The sequence below is a fragment of the Lissotriton helveticus genome, chromosome 9 (assembly GCF_964261635.1).
Source record: "Lissotriton helveticus chromosome 9, aLisHel1.1, whole genome shotgun sequence".
NCBI classification, from domain to species: Eukaryota; Metazoa; Chordata; class Amphibia; order Caudata; family Salamandridae; genus Lissotriton; species Lissotriton helveticus.
This window is the reverse complement of record NC_136070.1, coordinates 1,288,760,517-1,288,780,888: the sequence shown is the minus strand read 5'-3', so window position 1 is coordinate 1,288,780,888 and position 20,372 is coordinate 1,288,760,517. Positions and strand designations below refer to the sequence as shown.

Here is a 20,372-nt window from a genome sequence, read left to right as displayed (position 1 = left end):
CCCGTGCTGCAGCGTGATCTGAACCCAGACTGGTAGTTGTGCAGGAGGCGGTCAGCGTTAATGTGATCTTGGAGTTGAACAGAGACTGCGTTTTCAGTGGTCTTGCGGATGAATGGTTGCTGCGTCATGGAGTGATAGTTGGATCGGTTATAAAGGGTATTATAGCCTTCTTTAGGAGGGGGAGGATACGGCCTGTATTGAGAGCTTCTGGGAAGATGCCTTGAGCGATTGAGGTGTTGCGAATGGTAAGCAGGGGTAAGGCAGCGTTCAAAGAAAGGGATTTGATGAAGGACGATGGTAAGACATCATCTTCATAGGAATTGGCTTTGCGGGCCTTCTGTGCATTTGTGAGATCTGCAAGATATAGGTGTAGGAAAGTGCCCCTTTTTGACATGGTCACCCCCACATTTTGCCTGGTAAATGATGTGATTTCAACAGATTTTTTTTTTCCCAAAACTGTACAATTGTTCCCCCAATTGGCAAAACCTTTAGCACCAACTGTAAGTCATTAGTAAATGGTACCCCTGGTACCTAGGGCCTGCGGTACTAAAGAGTGCCCCTAAAGCTGCAGCACATTTTGTGCTACCCCAAGGGACCCCTCACCAAGCACATGAGACTGTCATTGCAGGCTGCGTGTCTTGGTGCAGCCAGAGGTGAAAACACGACATTGATGACGGTGTTGGATTTACTAATAAATGCACTCATAGGTCACCTTAGAGGGGCCCCTGAAAACTTACCAGCCTCTGGAGCCCTTGCGGACCTCCTAGAATGAGACTCTTTTGGTCTCAGGAGACCCAGAACAAAAGCCTGTCGGAAAGAGGGTGTAACGCCCCCTCCCACAGGATAACCTGCTGATTAACCTCCTTGTGCCGGTGAGCTTCAAAGAAGCTGCCGCCTTTGGAATGTCAATCCTGCTCTTCCTCACAGAAAAGGAAGACAATCCCCCTCCTCCCCCCCCCCCACTCCCCACTCTCCACCCCGCGTCCCCCATCCAGAACCCCCTTAACACCCGGACAGGCAGGAAAATTAGCTAATCAGGTAGGCATGCCGGCCCAGGCTACTGTGAGGTGTGCACGAGTTTTCAGAATTGGGCATCATTTGAATTAGTAAAGGGTTGTGCTCACTTCCCACAGGAAGAGGTCCTATAAGGGGTCATAGTGACTCCAAAGGTCAGACCATTGGCTGCTACCCTACACTTTCCTTATGCCCCTAGATACATTATTTAGGGGAGGCCCTGGTACCAGAAAATCGGATCCCAACAAGAAGAGCGAGGACACCAAAGAGCCGCAAAAGCAGAGAGGAGAGAAGAAGCACCTGACCTGGTACCAACCCTGCCAGCCCGTCTGTATCGCTTGTCGAAAACTGTGCCAAAGGCGACTCATCCTGCATCTGTGACTCCAGAAACCTGGGAGAACTGCATGCCTTCGAGATTCAAGCCCTCCCATGAACAGCTGACCTGTTCTGAAGAAACTCCAAAAGAGAAGGCTCTGAGACCACCAGAACTGCCACAACCCGACACCCGAAGCCACCACTGCACCCGTCGTCTATGGCCCAAGTGGAAGTGGGCCACCGGTGTCAACAAGGTCCCCCAGCCATCCGGAGTCAGTCCATTGTGGTTTTGCCCCTCTTGGACTCCCCGATGTCGCCTGCAGCCTCTCTTCGCTGGCCCCCTCAACCAAGACTGTTCCGGTAAAGAAAAACCTGACACCTGAGGACACGCTTGCACCCATCGCCCCTGGGCCTAAGATGAGGATCAAAGGTGTCCCCCTTACTCCGAGCATCGCAAGGTGTGAGCCCACTTCCTGGTTCAGCCCGACTGGTCTCCTGACCAGAGCCTGCAGCTTCTTTCTGCAGTGACCGACTTGCATTGAAATACATTGAGCTCCCGACGCTGTTTTGCACCCGGTGTACTGCTGGTGCTCCCTTGGGCCTTGCCCACCGCTCTCCTTAACTTCTGGAGATTAGTCTTGTAAGTCCCCGTACTATACCGGTTTACATAAATTGTTCTTCGTCCCATAGAATAACATTGCAGAACTCAGAAATTGCAGTGTCCACATTTTAAAGTGAAAAGAATTTATATTTTAAATTGTCCTTACATGAACACGTTGTCTCTGATGCCTAAACATATGTAAAGATGCTTGTTATTTTTATAAATTGGTGGGAATCTCCTCCTTGAGTTGTGTGTGTCATATATTGATTGTTGTGTGTTTGCCGTTGTCTTGCGCAGCTGTGTGCTGAGCGGAAGGCTGCTCGGCCACGCTACCCCTAACCGAGCACTTTGGGATTGCATAGCAAGCCGCTGTCGACTAGTAAGAGAACCCCCCGAACCCTTTACACAGTATATCCGATTTTTGATATATCCCATGAAGAGCCCGCTTCCTACAATAGGGCTCTCCAGTCTTACCATAACAGGTTTCTACGGGGCGTGGTGGGTGCAAGAGATGAATCCGGCTTGGTGTCGTCCAGGTGCTGTCCGATCTTCTGTGTTTTTTTCACTGAAGACTCGGTGGATGGCATTGAACGTTTTTGTGGAGGGAGGAACAGGCGGCTCTTTCAGTGGGTTGATGCAGTGTCTGATCTTGAAAAGCGCTCTGCTTGCCTTGGTGGCTTCAACCCATATCAGTCGGCCTCTTGTTGACTCCCTCAATTTCTGTCTTTCAATTTAAATTGTTAAGAATCAGCCATCCTCACAAACCTGCGCACATCGTGGCCTTGTTCCTGCTTCCATTGCTCCCTGTTTGGACATTTGTGTACTCTGATGGCCATTGGTGGTTGCTAAAGCCAGGATGTGTGCGACCGGTTTTTGATGCCATGGTACGGCTATTTATTGTTCATGTGTATGAGGCTGGTTTCCACTACTATTGCACTGTTTTCCTCCCTACTTTTCTCCATATGGTCATTGCTGCAGTAGCCGTTTATTGATTATTTTCTCGTAACCATGTCTTGTCCCTCCATAGAACGGACTCTGAAATCTTTGAAGATGCCGTTGAGTTGCAGCAGTTTTTTATCAAGATTCGAGACGAGTTGTGTAAGAACGGAGAGATCCTGTTAACCCCAGCACTTAGTTACACCACCAAACACCTGCACAACGACGTGGAGAAGGAGAAGAAGGAAAAGCTGCCTCGGGAAATAGAAGAGGATAAAATGAAGCGCGAGGAAGAGAAAAGAGGTTTCCTTTTGTGTCTTACTTCCTATTACAAATGTCTTGTGTGCAAACCTGACTTGAATTAAACCTGGTGGTGGGGAAGAAACGTGCCCTGTGTAATGGGGTCGTATTGAATTAGGACTCATCTGGCAACAGAGGCAGATTTCATCTTTTAGCAGAGGTCTACCTGGTCTCCACTTATGTGCCTCATGAGAGAAGTGGACATCGGGCCGTACTCTTGACTGTAGGTAGCTCTGCTCCGACACAGGAGTTCAATCTAGCACAGGTTGTTCTTTTTTTTTTGCAGAGTTTTATATAGCGCGAACTAGACCCGAATCAGGTATCAGAGCGCTTTACATATTTTTCCAGTTACGTTACATGAGGACACACTTTCATTTTAGGCACGGGAAGATTAAGTGATTTGCCCGGAATCACAGGAGGTTTTGGCGTCGTTACCGAGACTCGAACCCAGATCCCCAGGTCAGAGGTCGAGCGCCCTAGCCGTTAGGCCAACTCCTCTCCTTCTCTGATACTAATTGAAAAGCACGTCCTTCAGGGATCACACCTGTGCAGTGAGATTGACTTCATTATTCAGGTCTAAAGGACCTTTGCTCATGATCTGACCTGCTGTCGTTTCAGGTGTATGACTGGTTGAAGCACAGAAAGGGCAGAACTGCTACCAATCTGTCGCTTTCTTGGAGTTGTTGTTCTTGCCACCACTCTGTCGATGTACAGCTAGTGTGAAGCTCCGAGCATGGTCTGCATCGGATTGCTGACATTCAATAAAGCTTGGATGAATCCGCGCCACATGTAGCATAGAATGCGATGCTTCGTTGCTCTGCAAAGCTCAGGGTTTCATACTGTATTAAGTTTGATTAGAGGTCCTAGCTCTATGTTTGTCGTAGAGTAAGGTTCAGTTAGTCCCGCAGCTCCAGGTGTACAATATCAAATGAAGTTTGTAATTTTTCCTTCTATTTGAGCACATGGTGCATGCTGCACAGTTTGTATATACATGCATGGCGCTTGATGGGTGAGCCAGACCCGTAAGTGCGCCACATTTTGCGAAGCTTGGTAATAGTGGTTGCATGACATTTGGCACACATTCTCAGCACTAGGCCTGGGCGGTGAACTTCGCTCCATTTACGGAGTTTTCTGCACTCCACACTTCGCGGAGCTCGCGGAGTGCAGAAAAAACCGCTTCGCTATGTGCAGCTGAGTTTTTTCCCACTCACGATCGCGAATGGTAAGTTCACGAGCGTGAGCTGGCACTCGGGTAGAATTTCTACCCGAGTGGCAGGAATACCGGCACAAACTGCAGTTCGCACTGCACTCTGCCACTCACTGAACTTTGTGGAGGTTTTTTTGTAACTTTGCAGAGTTCCGCGTAGCAAAACTCCACGAACTACGCCTAGGCCTACTCTATACATGTTCTACTAGTTGTTCTGTTTAACTAAGAGTGAGTACTTTATCATGCATGACACCTGGTGATTCCTAATGGGCCTATTCTGTTAGGCATTCTTGTTACACGGGTATCTTGTTGAGGTCCTCTGATTGGGCTTGAGATGAGCTGGACAATGGCTGCCACTAAGTGGCCAGTTTGCTGCAGATGCATGCCTTAGAACAGGAAGTGAACTACTTTGCTGGGGAACAGTGCAGAAATGTACTTACTCTGAAAGCAGGAGTCCGTCTGGGGCTGAGAACAGCTCCGCTTGGCTGCACCGCCTGTCTGCCACTCCTCACGCTATTGAACCAAAAAGTTTCTGAAAATTGATTCGTCTACGGTGCCAAAAATAAGTTTGGGAAGCCCAGAGATCACTTATGGCTGAAGAGGATAAGACGGATATGAGTATCTGTAACAGTGAGAATCTGTGAAATGAGGACGGTTCAATATTGGGCAGAGTTTATAGGACTCTAGTCTGATCCTCCCTAGATAGGAAGATGGTCACCAGTAAATATGGCAGTGGTTCCTTTCACATGGAGCTGTCATCTTCTTTTATGCAATGTGGAGGTAAGGCATGGTTTACATAAATAATATATATATTTTTAAATCAATGACTCCGCGTATTCACCTCTAAAAGCGTACCTGGGTGCTTCCTCTGTAGAGCAGTGGCGACCTGGCTAAGGGTCTCACGTATAGAAGGGCTTCGTTCTTCCGGTGCTGTGGTTTTGGGATGCTCGATTTCAGGGCTGTTTATCAGAAACACTCCTCTCGTAGGGTTTTTTTATGTTGTGACTTTATGTCCACATGCGCTCTGTGTCTCACCTTTTGTGAACCCTCCAGTGCGTTCTCAGGCCTTCTACGTTTGGATACCAGTGTATGAACGTCCCTCACTTATCCCCTGTATGTCAGAATGGCCAGTAATGCTTCCCGCCAATATGCAGGAACTTAAAGGATGTCCTCCGTCGTCGCCGACTGCACATTGTCAGCATGTGCTCAAGTAATTTATACATTCTTTTTGCGTTTAAAGTAAGTGTTTGTGCATCAGGAATGGCAGAGCTTTATTTGTTTGCAGTTTTATATTGCCAACTCTGGCCAGAAGTGCATTAGTGTTTTACACAAGCACCAGATTACATAAGTCTTCTATTTATTTTTTAGCACAGGCTATTCCGTGATTTTGACAAAACTTAAGGCTGTTGAGGTGAGCTCGAACTCTAATCTAGTTCTGCGGTTCCAAAGTCGGCAGCTTTGGCTGTTAGGCTAAATCTTCTCCATTCAGATTTTTTTTTTTTACTATGTGCATCATTGACCGCCAGGGAGTGTCATGGTGATTTCTGTTGGATGCAACTCTAAGCAGGATCCTAGCCACCTTTTAGAAGCTTTCTTCTTGTCTGCTTGGATTATATACAGTGCTTGGAGGAGCGTGCAGGAAACGTGGAAGGGGTATAGAGGGAAAGGGTATGGGAAGGGCAAGTATCCCACCCACACAAGGCTCAAGCAGGACTGCACCCCACCCCGTTATTGGACTTGCACCCCAGGACCCGACTCACTTCCCAGCGCCAAGGTAACAGCCCCCCTAGTGCACCAGCACTGCGTCATCCAACGTTCACTCTGCGATCCCACACCACTACTTTCCCACTCCAACATCGTTGCATTGCCTCTTCTGCATTACAGTACCGCGCCTTGATGTTACCCTAACCGAACTCAGTAACCTGCCTCCACATGCCAGGATGCTTTTTCCCGGTCCGGGAAGACATGGCTTGGCAGTTCGGGCTGGACTGGTCCCATGAGGCACAGGGTCAGACTGATTTGCATACGGCTTGGTCCAAACTGGAATTACATTGTGAGCAAAAAACTATGGATTTAGGCCCAGATCTCTGTACTGGGATGAATGTGCGACATTGGTTCTGCATTCTGTCCATCAGTTGTTGTTTTTGCATTTGTCACTACATGGCACAGCATTCAAATCTCACCACGACAGTCGTTCTTTCGCCTCTCAACGCTAAGCGAACTAGCCATAGTGCTCTGTATGCACATGTGTTTTCCTAGAAAAAAAACCCAAAAAGGCCAGACTAATTTACGTTGACAGTATTTGTTAAATTTAGGACTCATTCTGTGTACATAAAAATCATTTTTGTGCAGGGTGGTGCTTTGAAGGGGCTAGAGCAGCATTGTATTGGCTGTTTTATAAATGTGACGCCACCAGTTTGTTGCTTTGTGGAAGAAATCAGAACCTCTTGGCTACTTCAAAATGTACCTTATGGTGTAGGGGACAGGAAAGCGAGGAGGTCTGAAGGGTGGGCTTCATGTTCTGCACCTTTTTTACCATTATTAATCAGAAATTGTTAACCAGTAATATGTTTGCCAAATGTTTCTTGGCACAGACCCTTTCTGACATTTGGTCTGTAATTATACAAATTAGAAAACCGAGCAGTGCAAACATGCTGGCGTCACACTGGTGAGCATTGTATAAATGGCCCTCTGTATGGAACGATGGTGAGATCATTTTCTCTCTCCTTCAAAATAACCGCGCTGCCGCACAAATCTGATGTGCTTCAAGGCTCTAAATCCATGGCTTTGAGTGTGCAAGCCTCCTATCAGAGGCAGGAGAGCCGAATCCCTGACCCAGGTTGTACTCAGTATTTGAATTTCTTTCTGCTTTATTCTCTTTGAACAAGAAGCTGAAAGGAGCGATGACCTGTCAGGAGTCTCTGGACAGTCTGCGTTGCCTCGGACGTACCGACAGGACTGCAGCTTTCGGAACAGCCTGTACCACGTTGGGGATTACGTCTACGTGGAGCCGGCCGAAGCCAACCTCCAGCCCCACATTGTGTGCATCGAGAGGCTCTGGGAGGATTCTGCTGGTGAGTTACGCTTCGTCCTCATGCTGTGCATTACTTTCATTGTCTTTAACCCGTAAATAGAGTAAACAATTCTATTGTTCAAATCCTGCACCCATATACTGAAACGTCTGAACAGTTTTACTATTTTGTAATAAAACATATCCTCTTGTGGTGTGCATAAACTAGAATTTACAAGTATGTACATTTGTCTTGTTTTGTGCTGACAATCAGTGTAACGGGTCATGACTTTTGATGTGGTACTCTGGAGTCATTTGGAGAAGTCACATTCGAGATATGCTTCTTGGTGATAAGAGTTCTGAAGTACATAAAGGAAAAAAAGAGAATATCTTCATAAAGCAACAAAAGTATGGCTCCAGTAGTGTAATGAAACTTGAGGGGACCCCCTGCTTCCGACTCAGTCAGGAGCTATCAGACCAGGGGCCCCCTGCAGCTCGGGGAGGGGGCGGTGTCCATGCACCACGGGGGCTGCGGAGGCGACTGTGACCCACTGAATGGGTCCACACGGTAAGTTAAACGTCGTTCGATGTGAGACGGGGTTACATGTGCACTGCTGGCCACAATGAGCGTATCCTGCTCCTGACCCCTTCCTTATGTCGGGATCTGAGGTCAAAGGATGCGAGTGTTTGAAATGTTGGCAGCCGCCTGTTCTCACGTTGTGTTTCATCACTGGAGATGATCCGCCTTCCAGAGGGGGGTGACAAATGTCACCAGATCTCGCCATGAATGGAAGCTTGCTTGGTGACACGGACAGTCAGTCGCTCTTGTCCTGCCATGGATACCATTTTCTCTCATCCAGCTCACGCTAGAGGGAGCAGTCGCCAATTTCTTTTTCCCCGAAGATTAGTAGTTTTGCAGTTGCTAACGATTTAGTGAACCATCGCCTCCACTGTGTGGTTTTTGCAGCTTTTTGTAAAATGTCCTGCTGCAGCCATCTGGAAATCCTAAGCACGCAAGGTCTTTATGGTGTTCTGTACATTGGGCGACCCTCAAGGCACTGCGCAGTCTTGCCCAATGGCGTTAAATCCTTAATGGAAAATAAAGTTGTACTAGCAACGTTGTATAGATATCTGTAGTTATTTATTTCACTACTTTCATATTTTGATTTCAATTTAAATCTTGAAATGTCAACAAGTATATCATCCAATTAATCCTTCACATGGAGCAAAACGTGAATACATTTTCATATGATCCTTTTTTTTTTTTTTTATTCACGTTTTGCTCCATGTGAAGGATTAATTGGATGATATACTTGTTGACATTTCAAGATTTAAATTGAAATCAAAATATGAAAGTAGTGAAATAAATAACTACAGATATCTATACAACGTTGCCAGTACAACTTTATTTTCCATTAAGGATTTAACGCCATTGGGCAAGACTGCGCAGTGCCTTGAGGGTCGCCCCTGAAGTACAGGGTCGCTTTTTTGGTTATTTTGTTACACACTCCGAGGTCGAGAGAGTGATACCTCAAGGGCACGCGATAAAATTTAAAATTGAACTTTGAAAAAGCCTGTGCTCAGCCACCTTTACTGTGTTCTGTACATTGGACCAGTAGAGAGTCTCTAGTTAGGGCACGACCAAGAGAATATGTATGAGGACAAGCAGCATGTGACCTCTCAAGCGAGAGAATATGTATGAGGGGGACAAGCAGCGTGTGACCTCTCCAGCTGTTGGAGATAGGACTTTGTTGGAAAGCTGTGGTCTGTTAGGCGACTACTGCCAATTTTACGGGGTTTTAAAGAAGCTGGACCTAAGGCTTGCGTCTTTAAATGCTTTGGGATGGAATAGTAGGACATCTGTAACTTGTGTCAACAGGCGATTTTGCTGTTGGATCTAAGAAACTTGGCCTTTGGAACGGAGAAGAGGGTTTTTCCGTTACAGTGCTGTTGTAAACCAGTGATGGAGTTTTATGCCGTCCACACTTGATTAAGTTGGATCTTTTTAGAGAGGAGTTCATGAGCCGAGGGGACCCACTGCAGACACTGCCGCAATTGAATGTGTCTCCACTCTTGTGAGAAGTGGTGGCCCCATTTGGCTTTTACTTAAAAGTATCCTCAGAATGCTTGAGTTATTCTGTCGAGAGAGAGGGACATTGTTCAGTTTAAAGCATTAATGGTTCTGCATAAAGTAAATTACTATTTTGTGTATGGAATGCTATGTTAATACCGTGGAGCTAATTAGCAAACTCGTTGTTAAAGTTGTAGGGTGTTGAGGGGTTTTAGCAGATTCCTCCTCACACATCCATACACAAGCATACACCCGCACACATTCTCACTTCCACGCATCCACGATCACACACCCGCACATACTCATACCCTCCCATTCCAAAGTGTACACACAAATGCTAACGCATCCATTCATACATATACAAACACACAAACGTTGATATAAACCGCTTACTTAGCGGTCCGATAATGGCTCCACCAAGAAGGCGGCACTAGCGTGTGGCAAGAGGTTACTATGACCGCACAGGACTATAGCCCTCATCCTATCATTGGTTAACCTGGTCATGTGACAGCCAGTGAGAGGAGGGAGCTTTCCTAACTCATCACTGGGTGTGGTTGGTGCCACTTAGACATGTTGAGCCCACCCCATTCTCTGACAAGTTGGGAAATGAAGGTGTGAGGCTTCACTGGTTGGCAGCCAGTCTAGGGCACCTCAAAGCTTATACCTAAGGCACCCAGGGCTGACTTAATCAGTGACTCCCCCCCCCCTCCCCCTCCCCCCAATCAGGGGAGGATTCTCCCAGGCTGATGTCCCTGCCCTCTGGGCTGTGCGATCTTCAGCGCAGGACATCTTGCTCTGTGGTACGTGTGCATTAGCACTTTAAAGCGCCCACTGCCTGAATCATGCAGAGGGGTTGACTCTAGAATAGTCTAAAGCACGAAGCTGTTGTTACAGTCCAGTAACCTTTTCTTTCTTGGCTTTATCTGGGTTGTGGATTTCCATATTAAATATCCCAGAAGTCCCAAGTCCAAAGGGTGGATTGAGCCCGTCTGTCTCCTAGGAGATTCTGAACAGGAGAAGCAGCTTCCAACTCCCTGACCAGCAAACATTGTCTGAGGTCGCTGGGACCTTATATGGTGTGCTGGTGGTTGGTACATGTGTACACTGATTGGTGGTTGTATCTGGTGTTTCTATTAGATTAGGGTTAATGTCCTCATTGGTTGGGTATTTGAGGGTTCTGATTGGTTTCTGGGTCTGATCCAATCATTGTAGGGTTGGGACTAGGGCTAGGGTTAGGATTTCTATTGGAAGTAGGGACTAGGGCTTCCTATGTTATTGGTTGTTGGGAGTAGAGTGGGACTAGGGCTAGGGCTAGACCTTTAATTGGAAGTAGCCATTAGGGCTTCTGGTGTGGTTGGTTGCTGGACTAGGTGTGGGACTTAGAGTAGGGTTAGGCTTTCTATTGAAAGTAGGGACTTAGGGCTACCTGTGCCATTGGTTGCATGGACTTGTTTTGGAACTACTGGTAGGGACTTTATTAGACGTAGATATCAGGGTTTTTGAACTGATTGGGTTCTTGGACTAGAGCTAAGATTGGCTGTAAGGTCCTGGTCTCCTATTGGTTCTAGATTTTAGGGCTAGTGTTGTGATTGGATAGTGTTAGGGCTAGGGTTCCCATTGCCTGAAAGGGTCACCTGATTACTAGGGCTATAAAAGGCCAGGGCTAGGGCGTCGAGGCTAAGGGCGGAAAGGACAAGGTCAGTTGCCTGTTTGAGCCTGTTCGAGACTGGTCGGGACAAGGGCCAGAAATGCTGCCCTTTTTCTCATTTAAGACAAAAAATGGTTCCGTCGGGTCAATCAATTGCTTTTACGTGAAGGCTAGGTTAGCTCATAACAGAAGATAACAAATTTTAAGAAAAAACTAATTTTAAGAAAAAACAAATTTTAAGAGAAAACCTCTCTGACAACAAATAAAATTCAAAGTATTTTTATGAAAAAACAAAGTCACATTAAAACACCGGAATTACTTCATTCCATTTCAGTGACACTTATTTACAAGTATATACAAAATTATACATGGGAGAATGGGCAAGGGGAAATATTTTGGCGGTCAGAGTTCTGAATTAATATTCCCCTTGCCCATTCTCCCATGTATAATTTTGTATATACTTGTAAATAAGTGTCACTGAAATTGTTGCACTATTCACTTTGTTCACCAATAGTCACTTCTTCACTTATAATTGGAATTGAAATGGAATGAAGTAATTCCGGTGTTTTAATGTGACTTTGTTTTTTCATAAAAATACTTTGAATTTTATTTGTTGTCAGAGAGGTTTTCTCTTAAAATTTGTTTTTTCTTAAAATTTGTTTTTTCTTAAAATTTGTTATCTTCTGTTATGAGCTAACCTAGCCTTCACGTAAAAGCAATTGATTGACCCGACGGAACCATTTTTTGTCTTTAACCATACATACCCAGGTTCTGAGGGACACAGGGTTACCCCTTTTTGGTATAAACTTTTTCTCATTTAGCAATACCCAGCCCACACCATCAGAAAAAGTATATCCAATGCACTACCCTATTTCTCAGCCTATACTTCGCTCAGTATATCTTCTAGCCCAACCTTCTGGCTCATCTCAAACTTCTTCTACTACTCCTTCCAATGCACTACCCTATCTCTCGTCCTATACATCTATCCATATATTCTCTACAGCCACTCTCATTTATCCCAACCCCCATACCACTACTATTCTTGCTAAACTAACCCTTTCTTGACTCTCTCCTGCTCTACCCCTCCTTGCATCATCTGACACCTCTTTTTACTATACCGATCCCCTAAAACAAACCTTTCTAAACTCTCTCCTCTGACTCCTTCCCTCCAAAACTCCTTATTACTCATCCAAAAGCCTCTTCCTACTGCTAAGACCTAAAAAAAAAACTTCACTCTTTTATCCCGCCACTATCCTTTTCTCAATCAAAATTAACAGACTAACATGTTCACTTCTCAAATTCCATATTCAACTATACTAATATACTACCCAATAGCTGAATAACATATCCACTACTCAAATTGCTTCATATTTATAAATTATAATATACTAATTTTCAACACTAATCCTTTATGGGTTCCGGAGTGGCGTGCTACTCGCCAGAAAAGCGCTTCAACACCCATCAGGGGTAACAAGTGCTATATGAATGCAAATCTTTCTTCCCCTTTTATCCCTCCGCTATCCTTCTCACGCCAAGTAACTGACTAATATCCACCACTGAAATTACCTCATATTTCACCATAATAATTCGCCACTAATCCTTTATGGGCTTCCTGAATAGCGTGCGTCAACAAGCGCTATATAAATACAAACCTTTCGTCCTCCTCTATCCTTCTGCTATCATTCCAAAACCAAATAACTGACTAACCTATCCACCACTTAAAATGTACTTGCATGTTTCACTATACTAATTCAACACTAATCCTCTATGGGTCCCGGAGTAGCATGCTACTCGCCGACAATGCGCTTTGACGCCTCGTCAGGGGTAGTAAGCGCTATATAAATGCAATTACAATACAATACAATATTCCTGTCTGTAAAGCCGTAGAGCGCTGTACAAGAGGAGAGGTCTCTCCTCGGAGATTGGGAGCAGTATTATGGATTGAAGTGTATAAGATGTCTGTGCGGTGGCAATACCCTTTACAATGCAGCACGGCTGCTCAATCTATTATTCTTCGTGTCTTGTTCAGGTGAGAAATGGCTGTACGGCTGCTGGTTTTATCGTCCGAAGGAAACATTCCACCTTGCCACTCGGAAGTTTTTAGAGAAAGAAGTTTTTAAGAGCGACTATTACAACAAAGTGCCTATCAGCAAAATTCTCGGCAAATGTGTGGTCATGTTTGTTAAGGTAAGTCTAACCAAATGTGCTCCAGACATATTCTTGTGATAAATGTCTCACTTGTAAACTAACGTTTTTAATATCCTGGTGGGAGGGTTTTTCTGCATTTAAAGGTTGTGCGCCTACTAGGAGCAGTGAAACAAAAACTCTGTTTCTCCTGCAATGGATCGTTCATGGATTGCTGTCTTATGCAAATTGTGCCCCCTTTTACTCTGGGAATCCTCCAATAAAAATAAAATATGTAACATGTTTGTCATTATGCCAGAATCCAGCCACAGGGCTTTTTTCTAGATTTAATTCAGCTTGGTTGGTGGCAGCAACCTAGCCCTCTGGGAACTCTATATTCACTCGTGGTAATAACGCTGTCACTGGCAGAGATTGTTGCAGCTCTAGCGCGATCAAGGCGCTAGCGCTTTAGAATCATTTTATGCTCTTTTTAAAATTGTAGAAATATTTTATTTCACCTACCGACTGTTGTGATAGCATCTTTGCTACCCGCCCTGTTCCATCGCGGCTTGTGCCGTTTGCGTGGAGTGTGAGGCGAGCCGCCATCTTAGGTGGGGCTGGACCGGATCTAGCGGTCTAGTCCTCCCGGGAGGCAGGCTTTAAAACCAATGTGCATACAGGAGCGCAGCGGACGAGTGCAGCGGGCGCGACGAATGCGCGCCGAAGTCGCGCATAAGTCAAGCCCGTCTGCGCCCGTCCGCGGCAGACCGGGGCTCGGGGCCACAACCCCTGGTCAAAAACATAAATACTCCTCCTCTGAGTTATTGTTACTTAGACCCTCTAATAGTGCGGGACTCGCCCTTCCTGCCTATGTTTTAAAACGTGCTGCCACCTATGGCATTTTGAGGCCAGAATTCACTATTGCCAATACCCCTAGGCCAATCCCTCTAGTTTCTCTTCTACCCTTTCCTAACTTAAATACCACTCTTAAATGTTCATATCTTAACACTAGGTCCATGGTTAAGCACCACCTAGACATTTTTCTTTATCTTCAAACTGAGCAGCCAGACATTTTATTTCTCACGGAGACTTGGCTTAACGCAGACTCCCTACCCGATATTTTGGCAGCGGTTCCTTCCGATTACTACATTTTGCATGTGGATAGACCCGCTGATAAAAGGGGCGGGGGGGTTGCTGTGATTATTCGCAACTCCCATAAAGTCTCCCTTTTACCGTCCCTGGACCTTATATGCTCAGACAATTTGATTATCAAAATGGATAATAATACCGGCACTCTACTCATGATCCTCATATATCGCCCCCCTCAAAATATGCCCACTTTTGCGGCAGCCTTAGTAGAACAGCTTGCCCCTTAATAATCTCGCATAAAAAAATTGTGCTGCTAGGCGGTCTTAATCTTTGGCTGGATTTGGCTGAGTCAGATACTCAGGAAGCTGCACTGAAAGATGCTCTCCTAGATATGAACCTCATTCAACAGATTCACCTCCCCACTCATGTAAAAGGGCATAGCCTTGACCAAATCTGGTCTCAGAACATCCCTCTGGCTATTAATTCCATCATGCCCTGCATCTGGTCAGATCACTTCATGATCAAATTCACCATGACCATCGAAAATAGTAGGAAGCCTCCGGCCCAGATAGGAGGCAAAACTAGAATCTGGAAGAATGTTGATATTCCTGCTTTCATTGGCACCTTAACATCTTCCTCTCCTCCTTTAGACCAGGATATTGAAGAAATGGAAGCAGCATTCTCTAGGTGGCTACTTCAGGCAGCTGATGCTTATGCCCCTTGCACCAACTTTCCCCGCTCTCGCCCCAATGACGCTCATAGGTGGTTTACACCTCTCCTGAAAAATCTTAAACTCGAAGTTCGTCAAATGGAGCGTAATGGCGAACAGCCTACTCAGAAGTAGACAGAGTTAACTATTGTAAGACCCGAAAGGATTATCAAAAACTTATTCAGGAACATAAAACTGATTACTTTTCTAAAAAAATCCTTAATGCCCACAATAAATCCAAAGAACTGTTTAACATCGTGGAGAATTTGAGTGCCAGCGACAGAACGTCTCTCCCGGGGGTTCATACTCAGGAGCTTTGTAACTCTTTAAACTCATTTTTTTCTGATAAAATTAGCATTATCAAACAAAGCATTCCCATCACTCAGTCTTCGCTCTTATTGGCCGACACCTTCTACAATACTGCGACCCTGAGTTTGCTCCCCCCTGTTGACAGCACTATGCTACTCAAACTTCTCGCCAAAGTTAAATCAGGTTCCCCTGATGACATATGCCCCCCTCACATCCTGAAAGAAGTAGGAACCAGTATTCCTGAGGGTATACTTTCTTTATTGAAGGGAACGCTTACTCAGGGTAAAGTCCCTGACAACTTTAAAAAAGCCCTTCTCATTCCCTTGATAAAGAAAGTAGGAGCCAACCCGCAGGACCTGCAAAATTATAGGCCCATATCCCTGCTGCCTTACTGTGCCAAACTTTTGGAGGCTCATGTCTGCAACAGCATCTCCAACTTTTTGGAAGAATCAGAGTATCTTGCACCGAACCAGGCTGGTTTCCGCCCATGCCACTCTACCGAGGCGGTTATTCTTTCGGTGCAGAATACTCTGAGACGGAATGCGGACGAAGGAATCCATCAGGCTCTGGTGCTACTGGACCTCTCTGCTGCTTTCGACACGGTCGACTACAACATCTTGGTCGACCGTGTCGAGCAGGCAGGTCTCAGGGGCCCGGCGCTGAGCTGGATTCGCTCTTTTATTACTGGGCGCACTCAGGCTGTCAGACTGGGACCTTTCACTGCCCCCACCATACCTTCCACCTGTGGAGTCCCTCAGGGCTCTTCGTTATCACCCCTGCTTTTTAATTTATATTTACGTCCCCTTCTGCACTCCCTTAGGAGGGCCAAAGTGACAATTTTCAACTACGCAGATGATTTGCAGCTCATTTTTCCTTTAAACAACAAGGACTCTGTGGTTGAATTTCAAAATACTATGTCCCACATTTTGAATTGGATGAACTGCAGTCATCTGAAACTTAACCCTGGCAAGACCGAATTGGTCTTGCCGGGACAGAGTGCTCTCAGTTGGACCCCCAGCTTTTGGCCTTCCAGTATGGGAGCCCCTCCATCCAAGTCCTCTTCGGTCAAGAGCCTGGGAATACACATCAGCGAGGACCTTTCTCTCAAAAAACAAGTAGGAGCAGTTGTCTCAGCTAGCTTTTTCCAGCTGAAGAAAATCAAGAAAATCGCCTGCTTCTTTTCCCCAGCTGCCCTCACTCAGATTGTCATCTCCCTGGTTCTGTCCAGATTAGATTTTTCCAACAGTCTTTATCTTGGCATTCAAATTGGAGAGCTAAAACGCCTTCAACTGGTTCAGAATCAGGCAGCCAGACTTCTCCTGAACCTCTCTAAGAGGCAGTCTGTCAGATCCGGCCTGAAACAGCTACACTGGCTGCCTGTGGAGCAGCGTGTGGCTTTTAAAACAGGGTGCATTTTATTCAAATCTTTGCATGACTCTGGCCCCCTTTTTATTAGAGACATGTTTAAGAGATACATCCCTTCCCGCAACCTCCGGTCTATCCACAAATCCCTTCTGACTGTCCCACCCTATAAGAGGAAACGTCTTGGAGGCAGCTGCTTTGACCATCTTGCAGCTGGCTTCTGGAACTCTCTTCCCCTCCACCTGAAACTGAATGATAACATCCTCAGTTTTAGACACTCCCTGAAAACCTGGCTTTTCACTCAGGCGCATTGCTGAGCTGCTCCCCCTCTACTGTGACCTATGCGTTCGTTCCTTCCTATAGCGCCATGAAGCCCCCGGGCGTACGAGCGCTTACAAATACATATTAACATAACATAACATAACATATTTATACCTATACCTGCCTGCCTTGACGCGCTCCCCTAGCACACACTTCCTGAAATTCAGTAACTCGTCAAAGCAAATAAAACCGAATAAGCAACTCACCTTGGAGGGTGAGGGGGACGTCTTAGAACTAATAACAAACCAGTATGAAAGAACAACCTTTACCAGTAGGTAAATTATCCTTCTCCAGCTCTGAATCTTTTATTGATCGAGATATAATATGGATAGAATACATAGCAGTGACCTAAAAAGGCTGACAGTGTTCCTACTGCACCAAAATAGGTTCTTCAGCATCACCTGACCCTCTGCTGTTGCAGCTTCCAGAGTGCTTGGAGTTCTCGGCGGGAAGCTTTCTGCTTTGGAGATCTCCACCAGAAGCTTGGTGGCCTTGAACCGTTCTGTTATGTCCTTTCTAGCTGAGTGAGCCAGGCATGGCCTGGAAGTTGTCTTGTCTGTTTGTTTCTGGTTGGCAAATATGATAGAGCCTGACAAGCACTTCATGAAGGTGACTTTATCCACCTGCTGCCCCATTCTTGACCAGCCACAGGCTACAAGCAGCTGAGTTGCACCTTGCCAAGGTGTATTTTTTTCCATATAAGAACTGCGGACTCTTCTCACGTCCAGCGTTTGGGCGTTGCAGGATGCTCCCCTTTGGAAGTAGGTGACTTGAAAAATACTGGCAGAGAATGCAGTCTAATTCAGGTGACAAACTGATGCCACCTTTAGGATAGAGGGTGGCTAAGCCTTGTATTTAGCATTATCAGTTTAGAAGGGGACGTACTGCTTCTTCCCTGAGAAGGCCTGGATTTCCCTGACCGTTATTGCTAGTTTAATGACCCCCAGGAAGGCGGTCTTTTTTTTTTTATATGTTTGAACTGCTAGAAATGCGTTGGTTATTTATTAATTTCAATTCATTTTTGCATGTTTGAGTGTCAACGTCACTCTGGGGTTATCTGAGCGTCATGCAAAAGAACAGTTCCACTGCATGCAAGCATTGAACAAAAGCACACATTGATTATGCAAGCAATCATGGCATTTCACTAGGAAGCATTCTGTTGCATGTAGAAGGAATGTGGGGTTCAAGCTATTCTGGGTGGAAGTTCAGACAAAACAACCAACACCATTTGTTTCTAATTGATTCTTTGAACTGTCTGGTTGAGGTCCAGCGGATTGGGTCCACGTCCAGCATTGCCCAAGCGTATTAGATCCATCTGACAACGTTTCAGGTGAGGGTGAACGTTTGTAGTATTGGGGCGGTTGTCAAATGTGTAGTTGTTTTCTAAAGGATTTCCGTACTAAGATGGCCAACTCCTAGAAATAAGACCCATGAGGTCCGACATGGCCCTGCTTAATCTTTGACCGTCCGTTGGGTGATGGGCAAGTGGGAAAGGGGTTTAGAAGAGTTTGTCATAACGATGACACGCACTACGTTAAGCTCTATCGTGGAGCCTGTTTCACGATTTTAAAAAATGCGGCGCAGTCATTCTACACGATTTCATGACCAACTTAGTGAACAGGATGTCTGATCCTAGCCTTTTCCTCGATCTGGAGGTGAATACCAATAGATACATTTATAGTGCCGTGCTGAAGTCCCAGTTTTGCCCCTGTGAAAGGTATCAAAAGACACACAATTGATGAACGGAATGCAGAACATATCAAAACATTCACCCCCAGTCAAGAGATCTGGGTTAAATCCATTGTTCTTTAGCTCACTTTGCCACCCTAGTCTAGACCTGGCCATATGCAAATCAGTCTTGACTCTGTGCCTCATGGGAACAGTTCAGCCCGAATTGCCAAGCCAGGTCCTCCTCCCTGGACCGTAAACAAGCATCCTGGGACTGAGTGGGACGGGTATGCCCAGACCTGGGTTCTGTGCTCTCTATGCCTCTGGAATCAAGCTAGCCTGGCTGATGAGGGCTGAAACCCCGAAACCGGTCCTAGGATGCTTGTTTCCTGTCCAGGGAGGACCTGGCCTGGCACTTTGGGCTGGACTGTTCCCATGAGGCACAGGGTCAAGACTGATTTGCATATGGCCAGGTCCAAACTGGAATGGCATGGTGAGCAAAAAAAACTGATGGATTTAGGCCCAGATCTCTGTACTGGGGTGAATGTATGACATTGTTCTGCATTCTGTCCAACTGTTCTTTTTGCACTGTGAAAGGTATGGCAACGGTTCCTGTAGCTCAGGGCAGGATGCACTCTATTTCGTAAGTGTTGTTTGAAAGATGTCTTCCACTCTTTGCTTTGTCTGTGGTGGAGCTTGCACAGGGATTGGTCAGTCATCCCATGGACTTATAAAGAAAGCCTAAAAGTTCAAATTCTAAAACTGTCGGATACGGGTGGAGAGGCTTAAGGGACAAACTGAATTATGGTGCATTAACCTGCCGTTGTCCCAGATCAGAAATCTGTTGCTTGCAGCTAGCTGAACGTGAGGGTGAACCGAGAGGATCATTCTGGAGCCCATTGTGGCACCACGAAGCTCATGTTGCAGGAGTATGTGCTACAGGGGAATTGGAGGAAACTCATTAAGGAATTGTCCGTCTGTAGTCGGTGGGAAAAACATGCACCAATGATTCTTGCTCTGGAAACCAGGGGGTGAACCGTATGCATTTATCGTTATCCTCTGTAGACAAAATCATTCACCATCATTTGTTGTTGCTCCGTTCTTGAAATTCGGATCCCACCTTCTGAGGTCATCCGCCTTGTTATACTTGTACTCCGTGTATCTCTGTGTGGAAGTCCACATCCATTCTGTTCTGTTGTACTCAGGAAATGTGTTAAGTGCATGACTGCCCAGGATGAGCCTCCCAGCTATGGACATAGTTCAGGACCCAGATACAACCAGATTAGACAAGCAGCCAGGATTTAAGCTGCTTCCTAAAACTCCGTTCATCTTCCATTATCCGTAACCCGACAGGCAGAGCATTCCTTAATTTGGAAAAGGGATGCCCACCACTTCTCACTTTCCAAACCATCAGGTTCACCGCCAGATGTAAAGTTGCGAATTGCAAGGTTGTGGTGGGCATATAAGGTTGAATCCAGTTATTTAACAGCACATGGTGCTTTTTGTGTGAACTCGAGCGATTTCGAGAGATTTAAATAGGGTCATCTGTTTGGCGCGTCCAATGCTAAGAGGCCAATGATCCTGAGACCAGGTGATGCTTCTCTATCTTTGTCAGCGGACGGGAGCTGGATTTTGCACCCCCTTCAGTCTCCTTAAGACATAGCGGGGAATCCTGAATAAAGAGAATT

The 20,372-nt window shown here is 45.9% G+C and overlaps 1 protein-coding gene across 9 annotated transcripts in view; it reads left to right on the top strand.

Moving 5' to 3' along the window:
* PBRM1 (polybromo 1) overlaps positions 1-20,372 on the top strand; it is a 298,934-nt gene that overhangs the window by 134,039 nt on the left and 144,523 nt on the right. For 5 of the 9 annotated variants that reach the window (XM_078661903.1, XM_078661901.1, XM_078661898.1 and 2 more), the window contains exons 17-19: positions 2,958-3,169; positions 7,262-7,447; positions 13,132-13,289. In XM_078661903.1, the coding sequence (XP_078518029.1) occupies positions 2,958-3,169; positions 7,262-7,447; positions 13,132-13,289 (556 nt within the window). The remainder of the gene's footprint in view (positions 1-2,957; positions 3,170-7,261; positions 7,448-13,131; positions 13,290-20,372) is intronic. The other 4 variants (XM_078661902.1, XM_078661899.1, XM_078661897.1 and 1 more) reach the window with 1 other exon arrangement.